Here is a 12,467-nt window from a genome sequence, read left to right on the forward strand (position 1 = left end):
ACATACAACAAATAATGATACAACCAAGGCAAAAAACTGTGGTATTTTGAAAATAATAAACGCAACAGGATGATTCACTAACTGCCGAGCGTCCATTTTTCATAATTTATCCTAAAAGTAATTCAGTACTAGGTGTCAAATTTAACACTGAAGGAAAAATTCTTGTATATTTAACATTTCTGAATCTTACCTTGTAGTTGTTCTGAGGGAACATGTACACACACACACACACACACACACACACACACACACACACACACACACACACACACATATATATATATATATGGTACTGAAAGGATTGGTGTGGTGAAAAATGAAAGGTTCTCTCCACCCTGAAACTGAGTTTCCTTTTACAGAAGCCAGATTTTGTTTTTTGAACTGCAGCTCTTAAATTGTGTACTAACCCAGCAGGTTGGTGTAAATATAACAGCCTGAGAGGATGTGACTGTATGCATGAAAGCTGGGAATCAAACTCCATCAAGCCAGGCAGGATCAACCAGACTGCTTAAGAAATGTCTGCCCTATAGAGGTACACAGCAGCCATCTGGGTGTTTTTTTCTGCTATGACGTTTGTACTATTTTATAGCCTTTTGAGAGATGATGGAGGCAAGTATGTAAAAGTCGTCATAGAGAACATCATGGCAGGCAAACAAGAAAGCAAAGAAGATGTTTGCATTGGGTTAGCAGCCATCTCTTGCTCTTCTCTTTTGGTTCTTTACTTTTTTTTAGGTTATTTCTAACACATTTTCTATCGGTTATTTCAAGTCAGTAGTAGCAGTAGTAGTAGTATTTGTAAGCAGAGTCTTCTTGCTTTTCATAGATTGCAGTTGCCTGAGAGGATCTGTCTATTCTTTTTCTGTCTCCCCCCTCTTCTTCCTCCCCTTCCTCTTTCCATCATCCTGTCTCCATCCTCTTTCCATCATCTACTCCTCAAGTGGTATTTATAGAGTGGCTCCGGATGCATCAGCTTCTCTCCTTCGCTGGTCTCTGGCCCACGCTTGTTTCTGTCTTGGCTCTTTTTGTTCATCCTTTGCTTTTTCACTTGTTCTCTCTCCCCCTCCTCCTCCTCCTCCTCCTCCTCCACCTCCTCCCTGTAGACAGTTTCTCGATCCATGTCTTTCTGAGATGGGATTCTGTGTGTTACACACTCCTCACCTTTTCTTCCTGCCATCCTGTTTCTTTTCTTTTTATCTCACAGTCTCTTCTCCCTTTCTGGGTCTGCTTGCTTTCATTTACCTCCTCTGATTACTCTGTCGCCATCCCCGAGCTCCCTCCTCTCTTTGCTTCCTCACAGCATGTGTCAACATGTCTGTTGTCTTCCCTGGTCTCCAGCTCCAGCAGCAGAAGAAACATTTTTCGCTTCAACGCCCTCTGTTGTGCTTGGATTATTGATCCAGTGAACTAAAAAAACTGCCATATCTCTGAAAAGTCCCAGTCAGTGTTCAATCCTGTCTGCTTCTTCTGTTGTCCACCTTAGGAATAAGAAAATAAGAAGCCTTCGATAGCTATTGATATTTGAATCACAGTCGATTGGGGAGTGGTGTCTTTTTCAAAGTCCTTCCAAATGCAAGAATGCAAGCGCCATCTTTCCTGTATCTATGCATCTATCTAAAACAGGGGTGGGCAATCTCAGTCCACGAGGGCCGGTGTCCCTGCAGGTTTTAGATGTGTCCTCGAACCAACACAGCTGATTTAAATGGCTAAATTAGCTCCTCAACATGTCCTGAAGTTCTCCAGAGGCCTGGTAACGAACTAATCATGTGATTCAGGTGTGTTGACCCAAGGTGAGATCTAAAACCTGCCGGGACACCGGCCCTCGTGGACTGAGATTGCCCACCCCTGATCTAAAACAATGGCAAGACAATCATAACTTTAATTTATTGCATGCTTAGAATATAAGTAAATTAATAAAACAAAAATAAACAGAAACACTTCCAAGGATGGGCACCGTTGCACTTCGGGTAGAACCATAGATAGTAAAAAGCATGGATGTAGCTCCCCATTGTGAAGCCTTGAGACGAGTGTTTTTCCCATCACTGTGTTGCTGTTTTGAACTCATATATTACAGTTGAGCAGTGGATGACTCTCATTGTCTAACGACTTATCAATCACAAATCTTTAGCTGGCCCATCATGGATGATCCTCTTTTCTACAACTTAGGTTGACTAAAATGTATAAATAGACTTAATGTTTTATTCAGTATGAACTGAAACACGTGATTGAGTCCATAAACTCATGTTGCTTTACAGAGGCTGTTTCAGGGCTGTTTTGTCACAGCAAGAAGGTCCTGGGTTCAAATCCACCTTCTGGCTACTTGCCTGTGTCTGCGTAGATTCTCTCACCCACAGTCCAGGGTCACTGGCGATTCTAAATTGCCCGTAGTTGTGAATATGAATGGTTGTCTGTCTCTCTGTCTTAGTCCTGCCACAGACTGGGGACCTGTCCAGGGTGTACCCAGCCTCTCATCCTGTGTTAGTGGGGATAGGCTCCAGCCCCAGCACGGCCCTGAATTCTATAAGAGAAAGAGGATGGTGGAAGTTTCATAACATCACAGCATCATTAATGGATCAGCTGACTGCTGATGACCTGTTGAAGTGTTTAATCAATATGGACACATTTGCTTTTCATCACTGTATCAGGTTTGTCTGATAATCTCAGACGAATATGAACTTAAAATTGATCTTTGCGTGAATTAGATTCAGCATACAGCAAGCAATGTAATATTCTCCAAGTTTGAACTCTACTTGCATCCAAATAACTTTTGTATGTCTGAATTATTTAAGGTGCTATCAATGATCTGGAAGCTAACTAGCACAACCAGCTTACTGCTAGCTTTCATGTAGTAGGTGAGGGTTTGTAGGATTTTGTCATGTATGTACGTGGTACCTTTAAAAGTTACTTCTAAAGATGTACTAGAAAACCAGAATTCTTAGAAAAGAACAATTCACAGGATTTAGCTTTAGCTTAGCAGCAGTCTTTATGCTGGCTGGTAAAATCCAGGGTATTGAGGACTACACCATGGGTCATGAAAGGGGCGGGGCAAATCAAACCAAACGCTTCCTGCTGACCTTTACTGAGAGTTGAAGCACACATGGCCTTCTTTCCAGTTTCTTGAACGTCCTCCTGCAGAGAGTCTTCTGCAAGGCGTCACTGGAAATCAGCTGATGGGACAGAAATAGAACTGCCCTACACACACAAACACTCGCCAACAGACACATACGCACAAAACAGAGCTTTCCCCTCCCCATCCTTGGGCCATGTATTCATAGCGGCGCTAATTAACAACTCAACACCAGTGACTGGTGAGGAGAGCAGAGACAGAGGAGGGAGAGATGCAGAGGGAACAAGAGGAGGAGGAAGAGGAGGGAGGGAGTTCTTGGACTTGCTGAATAGTTTATGCGAGGCCTGAGGCGAAGGCTAACCCGTGCATGTGTATACGTGGGGTTTCTGTCTGTGTCATTGTTTATATTTGTGCATGTGTGCTCATTTGCACACACGTGTTTTGACAAGGCCACGGCTAACCCGCATCTGGCTCTCTGTCCCTGCCGGCCCCCCGGTGATCACCGAGGGAGACGAGGCAGCCACAGATCAGCTGGTTCACACCACTGTGGCCCCTGTGGTCACTGTCTGCCACGGCCACATGCTACCAGCATGTAAAGGTGACTTTTTTCCATAATGTAATAATTTCATCACCGTATGAAGGCTATGTCATCTCGTAAAACTTTGGTCCTGATCAGACGCATTGTCTCTCTGCACTGAGTGGCTATAAATAGGGCAGCTATAAAAGTGATCCTATTTATAGTCTTAGTGTTGTGGAGTTAGAGAGACCCTGCTGGCAGACACTGAGACATGTGAGATGGGAGATTCTCCATGTAGTTAAAAAAGATTTCCCATGTTTTATATAAGAAATTGATCTTATTCTTTAAGTGATCTGTTCCAGAGGTATACAGCTTCTCACTTCCGAGAGCATCAGTCCAATTATCAGTCGGAGGCCTCGCTTCCATTTCATTGCTTTTGGCGGTGTCTAGTAGGATTTCTGTGATTCTAATAGAATGACTGTGTGCGTGATTAGATTGTGAGAGGTTGCCTAAAAGGCCTTGATGACTCTTAGGCTTCAAAAGTTCTCTTATTTTCACGGGGAGTCTGCAACCGTCTGGCTAGCTACTGCTTCTAGAAATCCCATAAAGTTTGCTGAGAGGAGAAGTTCCACATTTAGCTTTTGATAGATGTTGAATGGCGCTTCCAGATTAACCCACAGTGTCTCACATGACAGGTTTCTTTATGCATTCTGATTGGTGGAGGAGTTGTGAAGCATGTACCAGTTCTCTTCAGGAGATTGAGTCATGGTGAAGGATTTTTCTGAAGGTGATCATTTAGAGATGCTTGTCCTTTGTCTTTGACATGTGTTGAGACCCAGAGCTACTTCAGGTGGTAAACCTATCAATTTTGCAGGCAAAGGTATAGCTAAACTCTTATTTCGAATGTTTTTAGCAGATGGTTTTAGTTGTGTTTTACGGTGACCACTGATAACAATGTTGCCTGGCCTTGTATGGTTATCAGACAAAAGTATCCTGTGAGGGAAGACTAACTTTCTTTATCATTGTTAACAGTTTTTAGTTGCTTGTTTGTCACTTCCCTTTCACATCCCATTGGAGGTGATGCATAGCTGCAGTTCTTAGTACTACTGACACCTGGCCTGTTACAACTGTGGTTTTTCAGGCTTCGGTTACAGCTGGGACATTCATGGAGAGTTTCACCCTTTTTGGAGATGAATGGGTTGAAATGAATATAACTTATACACTGCTTAAAAATGTAGTGTATACAATACACAGTATCTGTTGGTCTTTAGGGATATCGGCCTGCCAAGCCATGATGTATCAATGTGTGAATCAATTGCACCCTGCTTTTGTTGCAAATGAAAGCGACAACAGGTGCACCAAACAGGCAACATTGAGACACCCCCCAAAACAAGGGGATGGTTTTGCAGAAGGTGACCATTGCTCTCTTTATTCCTTCTGACGGATTTTTCTCGAGCGATGATTTCGAGAGCTCCTGTAATTTTTCTGAGGTGGTGTTGCTACATTATTTGTTAAATGCTAAGAAATGTGACCAGCCGTTGGTACTGTTGAAGAGTTCTTATTGAGTCATGGAGCTTTTTTCTCAGTAGCCATGATTTGTCTTATTAGGTGAAAACGTATGTCCTTCATCGAGCCGCGCTGTGCTTATGTCCAAGCAGTCTTGTATTTTTAATATTCGCTCTCCCTTTTACCTCTGCTTTGGTCTCAGTAGTCTCAAAGAGAAAACTTTCTCTTAACAGCTAAGATCAAAGTTAACCCTATAATCGTGTAGTTCTAGTGATAACCACATGACTTAATATCTAACCTTTCTGAAACAGCAGCAGAACACACGGAGTCAAAAACAAAGCTAAAAAGAAGCCAAAAAGAAGTGGTATTGAGACTGGTTCTCTTCTGGTTGATGGTCATTTGGGCCAAAGCTGGACTCACCTACTGCAATGGTAAGTGTTGTGTGGACCAAAGGTAAGCTAAGTTAAGATAGCCACACTTACCGTGAGTCAAGACCAACAATCAAAGCTCAAATTTATCATCATTTTCTCACAAAAAAAGTCTGATATCCCAGAACAACAGTGTGTGATCTTTATTAATATATCGGTTATTGAAAGAGAGTGTGGGTAACTGAAGTTAAGCGTGCAATGATGTCCTACATTCAGCAGCTATTAAAGTTGGTGCAGCAGAGAAATTTAGGAAGAATCCAAATATTACAAATCATTTTTGTTACCAGTGGAAAAGTGACTCTGAAATACTTTAGTTCTCCTTCACAACCTGTGTTCCCAGCCATGGTGGCTGACCCCCGGGGAAGCAGCAGGCTCAGGCATGTAATCAATGAACACACAGCAGAGTGAACACAAAGAGCATGTCCTCACCTGAGAGGACGTCTCTTCCTGTGTCTTTCCGTAGTGATTATGTTTTTATCGGTGTGGTTAGGGTGACTCATGTATCTGAAGCTAAGTCAAGGTTAAGCTTATGCATTGGTGGAAAGTGTGTGAGTCAGGGGAGATGGATCTGGCAACACACACTCACGAACACAGACTGTATATAAAAGATGTCACTATGATGTCACCCATTGGTTAGCGTAGTTCCAAGCCGAGAGTTTTCAGCATCATCCAGTGTGGCTGTTTTTGTTTATTGAGACAAAGAGATGGATCCGACCTTGACCCCAGGCAACACGTTCTCACTCCCGAGGTGTAATATTTTAAGCTAGGTGACAAATCGTCAACATGTTACGCTTCCGGGCACCCAGCACGTTCCTAAATGACTAGATCGGAAAAATGAGGGAACATGAGAACCGTTTGGAATCAATCCACACATGTTTGTTCATTTTCCTCAAATTGCTTTGGAAAACACTATTTCATGTCATTAAAGTGCTGGTTAAGGTTAGGGATAAGGTTAGGGCTGGAATACATGGCATGGAGGTCACAGAGATGGGATGTCCCTAACATAGTCATCTCAGGCACAAAGAAGCCCCACCCACCTTCCGCTCAAACCTTCTGTTTGTAAGAGGCAGCCAATCAGAAAACATCTGGATTGAAATGAAGGGGCACTTCAACAGCTTGTTCAACCAGATAAACCAAGCCCGAATATAAAATACATAAAGATTATTTCCTTTATAAATCATGCAAAGCTACTTTAATAGAGTCTAAAGGTAAATATAGGGAGCTGAGCAGAGTAGGTCCCCATTCATTAATTCAGATTAAAATCCACAATAGTTGCAGTTTGTTAGCTAATAGTAGCACGTGCAATCAGAAAACGGTCACTGATGTGGATAAACTTGGAGACAAGGGGGACGAGAGCCTCCTCAGCTGAGCTCATGATTTAGGCTGAGAGCACAGATTTATTTATATATCATGAGCCGCGTCGTGCAGCTTTAACGGTGCGCGTCTGCTGAATGTGTGGAAACGATAGAAAAAGGCTGATGAAACTGTATCTCTAAGAACAGAACAGCTGGTGCACCGACACCCGCTGACACCCAGCGCTTGATGCTGCTGCGTTACCATGACAACCTGCTGCGTACCCTCTGTTTCTGACAGCTGTTCCCATTGCGCCCATGCTTTGCTCAGCCCCTGGACTCACGTCGGCAGGATGGATAGCTTCTTGGGGTCAGGGGTCATGTTTATGACGTTGCTACCGTGGAATCGTCATGTTGGTTTTTCATCTGAAATACAGCTTAGGGTTTAATTTTGGAAAATGTCCATTCAACCATAAATTAAAGCTTAAATTGAAGCATTTTTATGTAAAAAAAAAAATACATGAGCATATGAGTATTTTTGCAGACATGCGCAGACACTTTCTATTGGAAGCATGTGATGTTTGTATCGGTCCTCCTCTCATTATCTATTGAACCTTCAAGGCTTCATCCTGTTTTCCTCAGTCACACACAGCCAATAATGGTGATGGATTAAGAGCTCAGGATCATTGTCATCATGCACTCTGAGAAAATAAAGTAACTTATTAAGAGCTGAGCCCTTAACTTAGAGGCTAATTTTATATTCTTTTATAGGATTTATAATTTCAGATTAAACATAACATACCTAAATGATTATCTAACGAATAATTTAACCAATTGATTTGTCATCTAACCTCAACATTAATGAATAAAAGCAGATTTCATTCAGCCCTCCTGTGCCTGTTTCAGCCATTTCTCGTGTGAGCTGATTGGCCGAGATGTGTCCCAGACCGCCGGGCTCCTCCCCGCTCCAACTGTGCATGGTGGCAGTCTGCTGCAGCAGCACTGTGAGCCACAGACAAGCAGAAAGTCTTCAGTGAAGAAAATCACGGCCCCGGCTTTGACAGTTTCTATTCGACATTCTTTTTTTCTTTATTTGAGGACGACTAGAAATTTTTCTGAAATTGTTTACCATTTCATCCGGATATAGTGCCTTTTTCTTAAGACTGACACAGACCTTTTTAGAGAAAGAAGAATCGTGTTGAGGCACAGCAACATTCTTGGACTTTGATTGGGTCATGCTGGAGGATAGTTATCTCTTTGATTATTTGTACCATGAAAAGCTGTTGACAACAGATCAGGTGTTATGTTTTCAACCCGTTTCCTGCCCAGCAGCTGACATACAGAAAGCGATGTCTGCTTACAATAGACCCAGGTAACCAGTCTACACTAAGTGTATTTGAAGCTCTTTTAAATGTATTTATTATTAAGTTATCTCGAGATCTGGGTGCTTGTGATGGGTGCTGTTTCTAAGCTCACAGCTCTGTTACCTCAGCAGTGTTTCCCACACATACTTTGGTTACAGTTGAAGCTTTGGACCACAGGATAAGAAGCTGTCTGGAGACCCAGCTGAATGATATCGAAACCACCACAACAGCAGTTTGCCCTGTGACCCAGCCAATGGGAAAACAGAAGATGAGCAGGGGCGGGGCTACCTGGTTAGGATGGACTAAACTGTCAGATTATTGAAATTATTGATGTTTTTCTCTTAAAGTTGTGGCTGAGTGGGCTGTCCAAGTAATGCCTGTGTGGAAAACACAAATCAGTGTGGAGCGCTCAGCGCCCTGATGACCAGCAGGTTTTCCACTTATCCCGCTTTATTTGTGGGTTTCATTCATCTGTCATTTTCAACTTTGTCAAGTGTGCAGAAGAGTGAATTTCACAGTTTTTGACAAATAGCTCAGCTAAAACGTCGGTGTGTTGCGAGAGCCCTGAATAAAGTTTGTTTGGTTACACAAATTGGCTGCAAATGTGTGAATGAAGCCATCTCCTTCCTGTCTTAAATCTCTTACTAAGCGAGGTAATTAAAGTCCCTGTCTGGGTCCCATATATGCGAGCCATGCTATGCTAATTCAGTATTCCTTTGACACTTCTGTGGAGACAACATTGTGGGTGTTTTCACATGGCCTGATTTGCAATTCACACTCGGGTTATTTCCATCACTGGCATCCTGGGAAGCAGGGAGGGAGGAAGTCTGTGAGCGCAAAACTGAGCTGAAGTTTCACTTAATTGGGTGTATGATTTTTTTTTTTTTCTTAAAGGGACCTTTCAAGTGGAGCTCTAATTGCCACTTATTTTCCTTTAACTGAAACATCACTTTCTTTTTCTGAACGATTTATTTATTCTAAGAATTATTCAGTTATTCAGACATCCTTCAACATCTTCTTCTGGTTTGGTGTATGGATAATTAGACATCGAGATCTCTGTGAAGAGAGCTGGTGAGTTAAGAAGTTTAACAAACTAAAGTTCATGATGTACCACTAATGGGCAATCTTCCACTTCTGTCTTCTCTCCTTTCAGAACACTGCACAAGCAGTTTGAGAGCTACAAACAGGAAGTGCGTCGCATCGGGGCCGAGACGCGGCGCCAGCAGACCCAGCAGAAGGACGACGCGCCCACCTGCGGCATCTGCCGCAAGACTAAGTTTGCAGATGGCTGCGGCCACCTCTGCTCCTACTGCCAGATCAAATTCTGCGCTCGCTGTGGAGGGCGGGTCTCTCTGCGCTCCAACAATGTGAGAAGCCTCTGAATGTTTTCCTTCGTCCTCTCGTACTCACCTCATTCCTGCTGTAGACGATACACGATCGCTCCTTCTGCTTCTGTGTGTTTGTCACGTCTGCTTTTTTTGTTTCCTTGTCACACTTTGGTGAGAACAAAGTGTATTGGAAGAATGGCTTGGCACGAGACATAGGTGCCAAGCCAATCTTCCAAAACAGGAGCCGATGGGAATATTAGGTTTGCAAGTATTGAGTGAAACCAACAGTAAAGCAAAATGTTGGGCACAATCACGCTAAATTCTAGGCTAAAGTATAAATTTTTAAGATAAAATTTAGTCTGTGTAGTCGTGCATGTCAGTACCAAAGATATAAAGATATATATATATCTTTGTGCCCTGGTTCTGATGGTGCCACGTGAAGAGTCAGCTGATAAACAGCTTGTCTGGGTAATATCGTTTGTCTAAAAAAGAAATAAAATGCCAAACTAAAGCCAGCAATGCACTAAATGCACTGACCTGCACCAAGCCTGGGCTACAAGCTGAAAAGCAGCTCATTATAATTAAAGACACAGACTGTATCACCACGTTATCTCCATTCATGGGATTCATGTTGAATCAGTGTGCCTTCCAGCCATAAACTAAGCATGTTTGTGCTATTTTAAGACCCGGCCCCTCTTCCATCCAAGCTTTCTCTGGGCTCTCCTCCAGCCCAAGAGAGAGGCCCACCTTCTGGTTATCTTACCTGACCATGAGCCCTCCACCCTTGGCCTGCTGGTTCCCAATCTGTTCAGTATCCGCCCATCCCAGCTGGGCCTGGACTCCCACTGGCACCACACGTATGTAGAACTCAAAAGGCCAGTCAAAAAAGGGGCTAAAGATAGTATCCCTGCTGGTACAGCCATTAATATTACTCTAACAGCAGGCACACTGCTTCACGGAAGTAAAGAGAGGAGGCTAGCATCATTTATAAATACAACAAATACCAACTTATTTGGACTTCATATAAAACCAGACAATGTGGTCTTCTCGAAGAACTTCGTGGTTATAAATTGAATTTAATAGAAATTTTACAAGTGAAATTTCAAGGTGCAAAATCTTTTAAATATTATTTTAGGTGTAACTTCATGTCTTTGCTGCTTTGATCTTCTTGCTGGAGATTTTCGTTCATTTGTTTGTTTCTGTATTTGTGCTACTTTTACATAATGAATCAATTAATCTATAAACCTGCCTAATTAACTGGGGTTAGAAGACATCAAACACAAAATCTGCTCATTAAATGCTTCATTTGCAGTTCATTAATAGATATTTTTAGAACATAATTTTTCCCCTTTATTTTTCTGGTCCGTCTCTCCTAAAGCTGATACGTCATTTTTCAAGATTCTTTCCAAGATTTGTTTTCTATTTATTTTAAACTAAAAGTTTCTGCATTCACAAGACAATTTCATTAATAAGTCCTTACAAGGAATACGCAACATGCAAGTCGTGCTCCACTTCTTCTCTCTATGTGTGTATGTGCATTAGCGAGCGTGTGTGTGTGTGTTATGTGGGAGTGATGTGTCAGAAGTGACGCTCTCATGGTCTCGGCAGTGCTTGCCTCTGTCCCGGCCCGTTTGTCCAGTCATGCAAAATAACAGCATTAGGAAAGTGTGAGATTTGTTGCATCACATAAAATTTTCTCCTGCCTACAGACTGCTCATTTACTCCACATGAGCAGAACACTTTATTTTCCTCCAGGCAGAAGTTTGTACCTCAAAATTACATTTAGTGCTCTATAAATATACTGTATGCACTTCATCACGTGCATTTTAATGAATGCACTACATACACTTTAAAAGTGAGCTGGCTAGAAACAGGCTTTTTGTCATTAAAAAAATACCACAGTACAAAGACGAGTACTAAATGTAATTTTAGAACATTGCCATAAAAATACTCCATAAACCATTTTAAAGTCAACATGAAGTAAATATCAAAAACCTGTTTTCTGGGGGGTAATTTTAAAACTGTACTACAAAAACTGTCTGGGTAAAATATCACGCTGTACACGACATCAGTATGTTGCACTTTCCTGGACATAATTTCACAGCCTCAAAGCTAGAGACCCTTTTGACAAAAGGACAAAGATCCATTCTCAGCCACACAGGGGCTCTGCAAAACTATAAAAACAAAAATAATTAGGGAGAAATTATCAGGAAACAAACGTTTACTTGTTCATAAGCAGCTTAGTGTAATAATTAATTAATTCTGATTGAAAGAGCTGTGTAGTGCTGCCCTGTGCCCTGCAGAAGGCATCACAGCGACACACAAACCACAAAGCTTAGCCTCTACGTGACGCTGGGCGCTAACTCTATTAGTTTAATGAGCAAAATATTTTGGATTTAAAGGACCTGAGATTGTTTGCAGTGCATAAATCCAGAAAATGGGTTAAAAGGGAAGACGTGTCCAAAAAACCAAAACAGTTCTCTGTGTTGCTTTTAGTGTAGGAGGCATGGCACATCCTGATCCTGTCGCAGGTCACGAGCAAGCACGTTGCATGCCGCCGCAGCCTAACGTGTCAGCAATCACATACATGTGCGTGCTGTTGTCTCCGCTGCCCTCAGACTCTGATTATGAAGTATGTGAAATAACTCTGCAGAATGTAACTAACAGATGTTTGCACCACATCCTCTTTCTCCTTTTTCTCCTCATGCATTTGCCCTTCTCTTCTCACAATCTGTCCGCTCTTCCACGTCACAACTTCACCTCCTCTACTTCTCCGTTCATTTTATCATTTATTTCTCTCCTTTCCTACTCCGACCCACCCCTCCCTCACTTTTCTTGATTCTCCCTGCTACCTGGACTGCATGCCACAAAGGAGGACAAAGTGGTTAGCATCCTTTTTTCTTTTGTTTTTTTTCTGTTTTCTCTATGTGCTGTGAACGTGACGTCTGTACTACTCGAAGGTAAAGGA

The 12,467-nt window shown here is 42.3% G+C and overlaps 1 protein-coding gene across 6 annotated transcripts in view; it reads left to right on the forward strand.

Annotated features, from left to right (window-relative positions):
- rims1b (regulating synaptic membrane exocytosis 1b) overlaps positions 1-12,467 on the forward strand; it is an 82,661-nt gene that overhangs the window by 11,466 nt on the left and 58,728 nt on the right. For all 6 annotated transcript variants that reach the window (XM_040033478.1, XM_040033479.1, XM_040033480.1 and 3 more), the window contains exons 2-3: positions 9,325-9,538; positions 12,372-12,383. In XM_040033478.1, the coding sequence (XP_039889412.1) occupies positions 9,325-9,538; positions 12,372-12,383 (226 nt within the window). The remainder of the gene's footprint in view (positions 1-9,324; positions 9,539-12,371; positions 12,384-12,467) is intronic.

The sequence above is a fragment of the Simochromis diagramma genome, unplaced genomic scaffold, assembly GCF_900408965.1.
Source record: "Simochromis diagramma unplaced genomic scaffold, fSimDia1.1 OVJJ01000571.1, whole genome shotgun sequence".
Lineage (NCBI taxonomy): Eukaryota > Metazoa > Chordata > Actinopteri > Cichliformes > Cichlidae > Simochromis > Simochromis diagramma.